General features: G+C 52.2%; 7 protein-coding genes across 7 annotated transcripts; 3 read left to right on the top strand and 4 right to left on the bottom strand.

Annotated features, from left to right (window-relative positions):
- Positions 1-550: 550 nt before the first annotated feature.
- Z517_04823 (uncharacterized protein) lies at positions 551-2098 on the bottom strand (the record flags this gene model as incomplete). The annotated part of the gene is made up of 1 exon (XM_013430151.1): positions 551-2098. One exon carries the CDS (start codon positions 2096-2098, stop codon positions 551-553), a length of 1548 nt encoding a protein of 515 aa, XP_013285605.1.
- A 547-nt stretch (positions 2099-2645) lies between these two features.
- Positions 2646-3404, top strand: Z517_04822 (uncharacterized protein; the record flags this gene model as incomplete). Its single annotated transcript, XM_013430150.1, has 1 exon — positions 2646-3404. One exon carries the CDS (start codon positions 2646-2648, stop codon positions 3402-3404), a length of 759 nt encoding a protein of 252 aa, XP_013285604.1.
- Positions 3405-3750: 346 nt separating this feature from the next.
- Z517_04821 (uncharacterized protein) lies at positions 3751-4293 on the bottom strand (the record flags this gene model as incomplete). The annotated part of the gene is made up of 1 exon (XM_013430149.1): positions 3751-4293. One exon carries the CDS (start codon positions 4291-4293, stop codon positions 3751-3753), a length of 543 nt encoding a protein of 180 aa, XP_013285603.1.
- A 1215-nt stretch (positions 4294-5508) lies between these two features.
- Z517_04820 (uncharacterized protein) lies at positions 5509-6813 on the top strand (the record flags this gene model as incomplete). The annotated part of the gene is made up of 1 exon (XM_013430148.1): positions 5509-6813. The coding sequence occupies one exon, from the start codon at positions 5509-5511 to the stop codon at positions 6811-6813; it is 1305 nt and encodes a 434-aa protein (XP_013285602.1).
- Positions 6814-7680: 867 nt separating this feature from the next.
- Z517_04819 (uncharacterized protein) lies at positions 7681-8853 on the bottom strand (the record flags this gene model as incomplete). Its single annotated transcript, XM_013430147.1, has 1 exon — positions 7681-8853. The coding sequence occupies one exon, from the start codon at positions 8851-8853 to the stop codon at positions 7681-7683; it is 1173 nt and encodes a 390-aa protein (XP_013285601.1).
- A 352-nt stretch (positions 8854-9205) lies between these two features.
- On the top strand, positions 9206-10693 carry Z517_04818 (uncharacterized protein; the record flags this gene model as incomplete). Its single annotated transcript, XM_013430146.1, has 1 exon — positions 9206-10693. The coding sequence occupies one exon, from the start codon at positions 9206-9208 to the stop codon at positions 10691-10693; it is 1488 nt and encodes a 495-aa protein (XP_013285600.1).
- A 15-nt stretch (positions 10694-10708) lies between these two features.
- Z517_04817 (uncharacterized protein) lies at positions 10709-11692 on the bottom strand (the record flags this gene model as incomplete). The annotated part of the gene is made up of 2 exons (XM_013430145.1): positions 10709-10808; positions 10860-11692. The coding sequence occupies 2 exons, from the start codon at positions 11690-11692 to the stop codon at positions 10709-10711; spliced, it is 933 nt and encodes a 310-aa protein (XP_013285599.1).
- Between the last annotated feature and the right edge of the window lie 83 nt (positions 11693-11775).

The following is an 11775-nucleotide window of genomic DNA, read 5'->3' as shown; positions in this document are numbered from 1 at the left end:
CCAGATTCGTACTTGTCTTCATTACAGGCCGATAGGAGGCGAGGATGAAGTCGGGATCCAATTGAAGACCAGCCTGGTAAACCACCGTATGGACATGCTCCAGGAAATGTCCTGAGAAGGCTGACCTGCAAGGACTGTCGCTTGCTTTCCCTGTGTCTGAATGCTCCACCTCGTCGGCCGGTCGCAAGCTTGCGAGCAAGGTGTATGTGCGTCTCGAAGGCACACCAGCAGAGTCTCTTTTCAGAGACAGTGTTGGAGAACGATTTGCGTCCGTACGTGAGCTTCAGCGTATTGAACCTGCGGTGCCTTGACGCTTTAGGGAGGCCATAAGCGTCCCACGGTTTTCCGAAGGACTGGTAGATAGTGGAAGATGATAGTCGGCATATTTGATCACCTTGTCGGGGAGGGCGTGGCGCAGCATATTGTTGGTTCTTTTGCAGATGCGCTCGTAGCCGTCCACGAGAGCATGAAGCTTGGACGGACATGTAGACGAGGCTCGTCAACATCCCTCTTTTCGTGCAGAGAAATCGCATAACAGGCAGGTAGTTTTCTACCGATACCTCTCATATGCTCTCTCGTCGTCAAGGCGCCTTTTGACTCGCGATAGGACACTGGCGTCATATAGCTCGTCTGGATCCATCTCTCCCCTCAAGACCAATTTCTCATGCCTCTGTGCCTCCTCTTTTGTCACAAGAACCAAGTCTGTCAGCGGGAGTTTAACCATCTTCTGTCCTTCTTTCTCGTACTCCTGGTCGACTTTGAAGCCTTCGGCAGGTTTCCGCCATCTGACGAGAGCAAGTCTGGTGCCCAGTCCGCTAATGACACTTTTGCCACGGAAGATCTCCTCCACAAGATAAGCAACATCTTCGCGGCTCACTGGTAGTCGGAGACCGACAACATCTTGCCCGTTGGTTGACCGGACAAGTCGTTCTTCGAGGCCCAGCAAGGTTGAGAGGATCGCGTCATACATCTTCTCCCTCCCTTTGTCGCCCATCCGGTAGTCCATCGGATATCCAGCAACGCTGCAAATGACATGGTTGGCCACAGCATATCCAAAGACGGCCGGCATCGTTCCGAGAACAGGCAAGATTCTGACACGGAATTCAGGCAGAACGCCCAGCTTGTCGACTTGACCCTTTTGGACCTCTTCGTCCGCGATGGGGAGCAACTCCGCCTTACCCTCGCCGGGCTTCTCCGTCGAAAAGACGACAGGAATCCCGCTGCTGATGCCCATGAGCCGTAGCCGCCGCCTCGTCGCTTTTGATAGAGGATCCTCAATGCTAGTCGAGATGTCTCCGACCTGTATCCTGGTTGGATCACTCTTGCACCCTGCTCCCATAGCACTGATGACCTTGATGTTTCTCATCGCACAGTATTTCAACAATTCGACCTTGGTGTCAATGTTGTCAATGGCATCGACCACCCAATCCACCTCTTTGGAGCCTTCACCGTCTCTCAGCTCGAAATCCCATTTCCCCAGCAGCCCTTCAATCGACCGTGATCCCAGCAGCTCATTGCGTTCGTCGATGCGCACCCACGGACAGATCTGCTCCAACCTTTTCCTGACACAGTTGACCTTGGGCGTCCCCACGTCTGCCAGCGTCGCAAGAGCGTGCCTGTTGAGACTGCTCAGCGTGACCTGATCAAAGTCCACCACTCGGATGCGCGAAACACCACTCCTGGCCAGCGCCGCGACACAGTGGCTTCCTACACCACCGAGTCCCACGACGATCACAAACGCAGTCCGCAGCTTCGCGAGGCCCTCGTCTTTCAAAAACACTCTGTTCCGTGCCAATTGCTCGAGTATCAACTCCTCATCGTAGTCTCCCTTCCTGGCCCTCGCTGCTATCTGCGCTGCACGAGTATCTTCCTTGTCTGTCATCGTGGGACGGCTGGCTCCCCCATATTCCGTGAGCTGCATGGCATGGTGCTCGCGCGAAATCTCGGGAATGGAGGCTTTGAGCTCTTCGGTTGCTCGACGGCGGTGGATCGCGGTGGTGGTAAAGATCACCGTGGTAGCTGCAACTGCACCCAGCGTTGCAGCAAGGCCAATCTGGAAGGCTGTCGCGGAGGTATGCCTTTGGATCCATTGCGACATTTTGGACGTAGGGTGTGATAGAGACACGACAGATATTTAGCGTAGGTATATTGTGCAACGAGATGGGGGCATTATAGCATTTTGTACGTATAAGATCACGAATACACCAAGTCGCATCCTATCACGATCACTGCGCGACACATGTGCTATGAGTAGATCTGCGGATGCTTGAGCAACAGCTCTTGTACAGTACCTTTGAAAGTCTGGTAAATGCCCTCGAAAGTGTTTCCCCCACAATTTTTTTTCCCAATCATGCGATCTCCGCATCGAGTTCCGCAAACTTGCAGTCTCCCAAACCTTCACAGATCACTATAATATCTAAACGCTTTGTCAACTCAACTTGAGTCCCCTTTGTTTTGTGACGCCACATCTGACCCAAATCTGGTTCCTCTGAAGCACACCAAATCCTCGGCATCTCCACGAACGAGTGTTCGCGTCTACAACTCGATCCTGCGCGCATCAGCGCATTCCTCGTGGTGCCTACCACTACACAACTTCCGTTGGACAACGAAATCATCACAAGGGCTGCTGGCTCAAATTTCCAGCCATGGCACGCAATTCAGAAAAGGCGCAGTCCATGCTCTTCCGGTTCCGCGCCGCACAGGCTGCCGAATCTGGTCTCCTCCCGTCTGCCAGCCTACGCCGACCAAAGGCACCTTCTACCGTTGATACGGTGCCCTTGTGCGAAAAGTGGCGCGGCCAAATCCTCAGGGAAATTTCGCGCAAAGTGACAAAAATACAAGACGAATCTCTGTCCGACTTCCAGATTAGGGATTTAAACGATGAGATCAACAAGTTGATGAAAGAGAAGTGGGGTTGGGAACGGCGCATACGGGAGCTTGGGGGACCAAATTATATGCGAGGGGGAGGCACAGTCTTTGACGACCAGGGGCGAGAGGTTTCCGGGGGAGGGAAAGGGTACAGATACTTCGGAAGGGCGAGAGAGCTACCTGGTGTGAAGGAGATGTTTGAGCGGGCGGCTAAGAGGAGAGCCCACGGTGACGAGGAAGAAGAAGCAGCCAAGAAACCCCAGCTGGACATCAATCGGAGGAACCTCGACGCCAGATATTTCGGGTTTGGGCCTGACGAGGAGAATCCAACGCTTTTGAAATATGAGAGGAAGAAAGAAAAGGAGGCTGTTGAGAGGGTGGCGAAGTTGGCTGGCGCAGAAGGCGAGGATTCAGATTGGGAGCCACTACCTGGCGACGCCGGCGATGGTGTGAGATGGCGCCTGCCTACCCTGGAAGAAGTTCAAGAAGAATTGGTGGATCGACGACGCCGGCAATTGCTTGACAGGCTTGGTTGATATCACGAATGTCGTTGAGAGCAGTTCGCGACCTGAGCTGTCTATTTCCAGGCATAACCTCGGTCTCGGGTTGGAGCCCTGAGCATGAATGAATCATGCTTCCAGATCGGTATTCTGTCATACCACAGCCCTGCTATGCCTCCTCCTTTGTCCCACGAACCTCAGACAATATGTTTCTTCTCCCCGCGATCCTCTGTTCGAGCAACTCAGATGGGTTGGGGACGCCGCCCGAAATCCTCACTGCCATCTTGGCTTCTGTCGAAAAGTCTCTCCTCGACACTTTACAACTCTCCATGGATCGGAAACATGCGCCCAACAGATCGGCTACCTCTTGGTCTCGACTCAGTCAACAATAGATGTGCTGAAAGGCCACATCCCCATTCCCGCTGTTTCTCTTGACTCCAATGTTCACCTCTGAACTGTAAAACACATTGTTCTTCTCCGAGACAAGCTGCATGTTTGCTGGGATCAGTTGTGTACCACTTTTGCCAGCATCTATCGCCGAGTTGGCTTGAGTGTTGAAGATGATCTTGACGTCTCGAGTTCCTGTGCCTGAGGTGCTGAAGCCTGTGCAAGCGAAGATGACGTCTACATCTTTGTCACCTTTTGGGCCGCCGATATAACCCAAGACGTTCTGACAGAATTTGCTAAGGTAGAATGGGTCCGGTGCAGTCTGAATATTGATGTTGGCCTCATAAATTCCACCACAGACCGGGTTCACTATGTCGGGATCGATGTTGAGGGACAAGGTGTCTGAGGTGGATGTGACGTTTCGCGTGTTAAAAGTCTGTGGCCGGCGATTGATGGGATAGCGATTACTGGACGGACGAGGCACAGATGCTGCGCTGGTGAAGCTGAGCAAGATCAGCAGAAGGACGCAAAGCCGCATGGTGGGAGGATCTCTGGATCTTTGTCTCAAAGCCAGCAACAATGCACAAAGCTCACACGGGGTGACTCGGGAATCGTTGGGGCCAAAGAAGGGATGTTTGAGGTTGTTTGACAGCGTTGCAAGGCCGAGATGGAACTGGGAGAGTAGGATGTTCGTTCTTTATATGACTAGGAAGATGATCCCAGCGACCGCAGCTGAAGTCAAGCCAAGACCACCATGATGCGCAGTTCTAAAGCCGCATCAATTGTACCCATTCCTCCCTTTTTTCCGACATCTACGAGGTACCAACTGATTGTCGTCTTGTTTCTGAACCGTCTGTTGTGGCAATCCCCCGAACTCCCAGTCATTGGTTTCTTGGACGTGGTGTGGTCATACAAAGGGATGCAATGGCTCTTCCTGACCTTGTTGGCCGGGCACCAGCACCTTCAGCTACCGCGCATCGTTGGATGGTGATATCTTGTATCTTCCTGCAGTCAATATAGCCAGAATTGGAGTGGAAATTACCTGATGCTGCACAGCGTACGCAACGTTGCTCGTATCCATGTTTGCTCCTCTGCTGGGTCGCCGTTGATTCGACGACCTTGTCTGGGATCCTGTACGCTGCATCGTGCAACCACGCAGGTAGCCTTTGGTGATCCATTCAGCTCGTGATGATATGCAGGTATCCATGCACCGGTGTGTAGACACGCAGGAGGAGTTTCCAGGACAAATACCAATCCATCTACCATACAGAGCGTTCTATCCCCCTCTTGCGGAGGTGAGCCTCGCGCGTCTAGGATCCCTCAAAGTTTGCTTTTTCTGTCCCCAAATCCACGCGCCACAATCATCCAGAGGAAACGACACTCTTGAGTAAGGCGCAGTGACATGGCATTGGATCTTGGTAGGGAATTGCGCTTCATGGGTCCGCGCAGACGTGGAAATTTCACGCCTCCATCATATGCTTCGCTAGATGTAGTAGCCCTGACCGTGTCAAGGACGAGGCGAGGATAGAAGGACATTTGGTTCCGGAGGCATTGAAGGAACTTGGTCTAATTCGGCATGATGTTTTTCCCGGTCCGACTCCTTTTTCATCAGCCTCAACGCGCCTCCTCCCCCCTCAGATTCAAGAACCAAGACATGTCAAACGCGCCCGGACAGTGTCCCAAGGTCTAACCTTTGGTTCTCCCACGATGCTCTCATCTCGCAAACACATGGCCCCCGTCTCCTGCCGTGGCCATGTTACTTCCGCCGCGATCCTACCGCCGTTCTCCTCTCCAACGCCGTGCTCTGCGGCTTCTCCTCTACGTCCTGTTCACATTCTTTGTCTTTGACCTGCTCACGATTCTAAAACACCACCGCGAGTTCACCCGTAACCTCCTCGACCATGTATACACATCCCCAGCGCTTCTGCCGACGCCGCTACAGAATCAAAAGATCTTCATCGTCGCCCAGTTCTGGACCAATGCACATGTCATCTCCGAGCGATGGGGTCAGGCTCTTCTCGATCTGGTAGGAGTGTTGGGAAAGGAGAATGTATACGTGAGCATCTACGAGTCGGGGAGCCTGGACAACACAAAGGAAGTTCTGAAAATGCTGGATGATGTGCTGGCGCAGAACAACATTCCTCACCAAACGGTCTTGGATCCAACTACGCACGAAGATGAAATTAACGCTGGTCCGCTCGATGATCTGGGTGTCCCTCGGCAGGGCTGGATTCAGACCACGAGTGTGGGAACGCAATGGGGTAAAGAGATGCGAAGAATTCCATACCTGGCTCGGTTACGGAACCTATCTCTGAAGCCTCTCTTCAGGCTCCGCGACGAGCAAGGGCAAAAGTACGATAGGATCCTTTTCCTCAATGATGTCGTGTTCCGCCCACAGGACGTCCTTACACTCTTGGCCACGAACCAAGGTTCCTTCTCTTCCGCATGTGCCCTTGACTTCCATTTGTCACCAGCCTATTACGATACCTTCGTTCTAAGGGATAATGAAAGATTGGCCACAGTCCAGTCTATATTTCCCTATTTCCGTTCTCCGGAGTCGCGTGAGTCAATGCTCAAGGGTCTCCCAACCAAAGTCTCAGCATGCTGGAATGGGATGATCGCGATGGACAGCACACCTTTCTACGATGGACTTCAGTTTCGTGCACTGAGCGATAGTCTTGCCAGCAAGCATCTTGAAGCCAGTGAATGCTGTCTCATCCACACAGACATGAACCTCACTTCTCCCGGTTCCGCCGATCGGATATACGTCAACCCGTCGGTACGTGTTGGATACACCGTGGAAGCCTACAACGCCACGCACTTTGGACCTGACGAGAACTTTGTTTCCGCAACGCAATACGTCGTTGGGGTGTGGACAAATCGTGTTAGGAGAAACATTTTGCCACGCGAGACCAAGACTATGAAGGAAGTCAAAAAGAAAATGGAAAGGTGGGTCAAAGAAGGGGAGAATTCACTGGAGGATAGAAAGGAGACTGGGGAGCTTTGTATCATCGATGAACAGCATATCCTGATTTGGAATGGGTGGAAGCACGTATAACCCGTTGTCTGCGAAGCTGGCATTCTCTTCGACCTATGTTTATTGGAGGAGCAGGGTCTTGTGTCTTGACGTTGACATTGGCATTGGAACGGCAATCTAGAAGATTGGAGCATGGGTATGGCACTATGGTACATCTTGGATAGAAAAGTAAATGCTTTGAGTGAACTGGTGATAACATGATTTGGGATTCTATTTGCAGGAGACCATTGATCACAGAAAGAACCAGTGCTGTCGGACAAGATACCGGTGTGTATTTAGGAAGACCACGAGCATTGGCTTGGGAGATCATTTTTCTTCAAGGCTCACGAAGTTCCTCCGACCGTTAGATTTATCCCCTCGTCAGCTGCCATGTCATGCCAATGAGAGCTCTTGTCACGGTGTCCACAAGGATTCGATACAAATATTCCAGGAGACACGGGCACAACTCGTGGCATGGCAATTCATCACCTGGAAAATCCGCTTCAAAAGCCCAGCGGCCTCAAATCCAATGTTGAGGCAGGCATATGCTCAAACTGGTAGATGATGTCTCGGACCTCTGTGAAAGGTCAACACGCCTTCTTCAGGCAAGGGTTGTTGTTTCAGCATCATGGGATGAGTGATCCAGTCCAAGTTGTGGCCCTTTCTTTGAGGAGCCCGGGTCGATTGTTTCTGGGTTGCCCACGTTACGCAGGGGGACGGTACGCCGGGGTGTTCAAAAGGCGCGAACGCATCTGTTCCGAGGAGCGTAGAGAACCTTCCTGCGGTGATCGGAGCCCTGGGAGAACATGGATCTTTTGTTTCCACGAGACATCTACCTCGGTGCGTCGTCCAAACCAGAATCCCGTCAATAGCGACGAGGTTTTTGAGTCAGACCTGTCTCAAGGATGCTCATCCCTCCGAGGCACCGCTGGCAGCTTGCTCTTCTTCCTCGTCAATTAGGTATTGATCTTGGGAATCCTCGTTCGACGGAGCTGGCGCCTCAGCGGCAACTTTGGCAGCCGCCTCTGAACTAGGATGCGCTAATGGCGAAACCCAGGCTGACCCTCGAACGGCTGTCGTGGCATCTCCTCCTGTGCCTTTCTGAATCCAGACTTCCCATTTCTCCCAAGTCGCTCCGAATGCAGTCCTGAATTTCGTCCCTTGTGGTTGAATGTCATGCACCTTCTTGCAGGCAATCGTGATCTGTTCGTTCACAAAAAGCGGAAGGAGATTTTTGTACTGAAATGTCCGAATGGCCAAGGTGTACGGTTTCCCAACCGTGTGAAGAGCGAGAGCTTCACCGAGGATATCCAACATGAGGACAGAAGTCAAGGGGCCATGTACAATGAGTTTTGGAAGACCGTAAACCTGTCGGGTGTAGTCTGCATCAAGATGTATGGCGTGGGCGTTTCTAGACAGGGCGCTGAATCTGAAGAGTAGCGTTGGTGAAGGGATCATACTTTGCGAGTATACCGGGTTAGAGGGGGGCTTGAGTATACGCGGTGGAGCGGTCGATTTTAGACCATCTGGGATTTCCCGCATGAAGCAGAGGTATTTCTCCTCTTTAAGCACGATATTGTCCCTTCGATTCGTGGCGCGGAGACCTCCCAGTCTTCTACGCACAGGTTTCCCCTGGGCATCTACCATGGCGGGAAAGAGTGTCCTTGTTAACGTGACAAATACTTTCGCGTTCTCACTGGTAAGGTCGCCAACGAGTCGGGTGTCTGTAATTCTCTCCTTGACAGCGACGAATTTCGGCCGGGCAGTCCAAATGCTGGGAATCTGAAACTCCATATAGCCTCCGGCCCATACTCGATATTTCCATTCGTCACTGGGAGCATGGCGCTTTTCAGCACCGTCATGGCCTAGCTCATGCTCATAAGGTAGGCTGTTGAATGACACTTGATGATAGCCTGGGGGAACACTATTTGGTGGTCGGAGATCTGAAAGCGAAAGGTGGCTCTGCAGGGTTTTCCGCAGAGCGCGGATATTGAATCCATCCCAGGGGCCTTCATCAGTTGGCATGTGGCGGGTTTTCATGGATTCGAGCTGTTGAGCGAAGTCGGGAGCAGGTTCTTCCATAGACCCGGCAGCGACATGTTGCCAGCGAGTCCATATTATTCCTTGTTTGGGGATGGATCGTGGCCTAGAGGTCGACTTTGTGCGAGCGAGAGAAGACAATAACGAACATGTCCAAGACATGGGAGATTGACAAGTGGCCTACGAGGCCATCATATGGAACTTGGGACAGATCCAACTGATTGACGAGAAAAGAAACGAGTCTATTGGCACTTAGCGAGTTCAGTGACTTTGTTCACGTGATCTCGTGTCGCCATGAGTTGACCAAGACGCGTCTCCCAATGACTTGTGGCCCCTCTCATTCATGAACAGGGCGCACGACTTCTCTGACCTTTGATAATCTCAGAACTCAAACATGTCTTCTCGAAAACAAACCTTGAAAGAGACGCAAGCCTCGCAGACCCCTTCGCGATATGCGCCGTCCACACCTCATGCGCTCCGCGCCCTTCAACAACGAAGCGGAGCCAAGACGCGCTCAGTTCGCAGGAGGAGGGCATTCAGCGAGACGGTGCGACCAGACTCGGCGAGAGGTATCTTGAGACAGCTGGCTAAAATTACTGCACCCGCCAGTAAAAGAGTAATACCTACACCTGGAACTGTGAGGGGAAAAGAAAACAGAGCGCCATGGGTTGAAAGCCCGCTGAATGAGGGGGATGTCGCGCAGAATGCCAAAAGACCACGTCTGGCTCTGGATATTGACGAAAGTCTGGAGAGCATTGAAATGCCTCAACCAACCGAGGACGATGACGAGGACAGCGAACTCCCAGCCGCTCCTACACCTTCAATTCTGCCAGATGATGACGGCAAGCTATACAATCTGGATCCAACATTTACATTCCGGTCTCTAGATTACGGGAGACAAATACATTCGCCTGAACCCAGCCGCCGTATGTCTAGACGTTCCTTTCCTGCGTCAGATCCTGTCGGACAGGCCAGCTTTAATGGCGGAGACGAGGAATCTACGTTCCTATCCGAGAGAGGCAGAAGGGCGGAAACAGTCGAACCAACAGAAAATCTGTCACGTTACGACTTTGGGATGATCGACATGGATGGTTTCCATTCGGAGCTGGAAATCAGAAGAGAGTCGCTTTTTCAGGGCTTTCCAGAGAGTCTGGAGAAAACCAAAAATGATTTTTACACACCTCTTCGGGATGAGGGAGGGGAAACTGAGGCCTTGAAGGGCCTCGAGGATCTTCAGAGATCCTCATCCATAGCCGCACCTGACGAGAGCAATTTACATATCCCGACCTTTGACGATACGGACTTCCAACTGCCGGTTCCGGAAATGGAAACAACTTCAAAATATGCTCAGCGCGCTGGGGAAGCAAGACTTGTCGAAGCGTCACCATCAGGACACGATGGCCATCAACGAAAAGAAAGTCCCGAGCCAGAAGCGGATCCAGAAGCGGACCTTGAACATGGAGCTCCTCTTGATGGCTCTGTTAGGGAAGAGGCCCCACGGCCAGCACCTCAACATGCCCGTCGGAAGAAATTAAAGTTGACTCGACAAGGGGAAATGGTACCGTCCTTGCCCAGAAGCCTGATTAGACGGGCAGCCATTGAAGCACAAGCCCGGCTCGGCAATCGCCGGCCTAAACTTGGAAGGGACCACATGCAAGCTCTTGAACAGGCGACCGAATGGTATTTCGAGCAAGTCGGCGAAGACCTGGGAGCTTACTCAACCCACGCGCGGCGGAAACGTATCGATCAGAGTGACGTCCTAATGCTCATGCGTAGGCAACGGTTGCTCCAAGTTGATGGAGAGCTTGTGAAAGCTGCGAAAGAGTTGCTTCCCAAGGACATCGCTGCTGGCTTAAATCTCGATGAATTAGCGGATCAATGATCGCCGTTGGAAATGCTACCAGTTGGTGACATGGCGGACTCGTCGAGCTCTGTCAACCGGTTTCTTCTTCAACAGCATCCACATCATGAGCGTTGTGGCGGCGGATAATGAGTACCTGACGGATTAATGAGATACGATTTGTTGCAAACCAAGCGTAGACACTCACCATGTAAAAATATACTGCAAATGATTGTTCCTCAGATTGACTTCTGGGGCTCTCCCGATCGGAATCCCTCTCGCTTCTCGAGAATAGCTAACCAATAAGTCGGGAGTCATGGTCTCTTCGATCCAGACAGGGTCCGCGCCCACAACCTCTGCCATTTCGTGAACGTCGGGGAAATAGAATTTGCCATTCTCGGGCTGGTTCTTTGGCGTGAAGAAGTTCTTCTTCCAAGGCTCTCTGAGCAGTCCCGAAACGGTGATCTCGCCTCTGGGCAAGCTTTCCGGATCTCTGTCGACCTGATATTTCTTCTCTTTGCTGATCCAACCCCTGTTGACCAAGATAGTACTCCCACCTTCTCGTTCTAGAGGGGTGACCACCATGAAACCATCCTTCCCGTCCTGCGTCCTCGGCCCGATGAGCATCTCTTTATCATGTCTGAATCTCCCCGTGGCATACACTCTTCTGTAATCAAACTCATGGATAGCTTCGGGGTCGATCCTCGGCGGTAGGGGTAGTGGTGGGCGCACGAGACGATCTTCGTATCTTGCGACGAGCTTGGTCTTCCAATCCAACCGTTGGATTTGCCAGGTGCCGAGTACAAAAGCAGTGATTGGGATAAGCGAGAGTATGGCAATACCGATTTTGCTGTGTTTTTGACCGGTGCGCACCAGACGTGGAGGTGCATCAACGATTGAGACAAAGTCCTCATTGTGATTTGGTGGTGTTGGGGGCTTCTCGGTCGCAAGACGACGAGATTGGGGTTTGATGAACGGACGAGAAGGACCCCCAGTGCGCGAAAGAAGTGACCGGAGGAGCTTCAAGTCATACTTGGCCATGTCTTCTCCTCAAATGAAAGCTGTATGTGAGAAGGACAGTTGAGAGTAGAGTCACAAAATAATTCTCGGAGGTGCTCCGCGTG

Source organism: Fonsecaea pedrosoi, assembly GCF_000835455.1.
Source record: "Fonsecaea pedrosoi CBS 271.37 unplaced genomic scaffold supercont1.3, whole genome shotgun sequence".
NCBI lineage: Eukaryota > Fungi > Ascomycota > Eurotiomycetes > Chaetothyriales > Herpotrichiellaceae > Fonsecaea > Fonsecaea pedrosoi.
The sequence above is the reverse complement of the archived record's forward strand: the minus strand, read 5'-3'. Positions and strand labels throughout refer to the sequence as shown.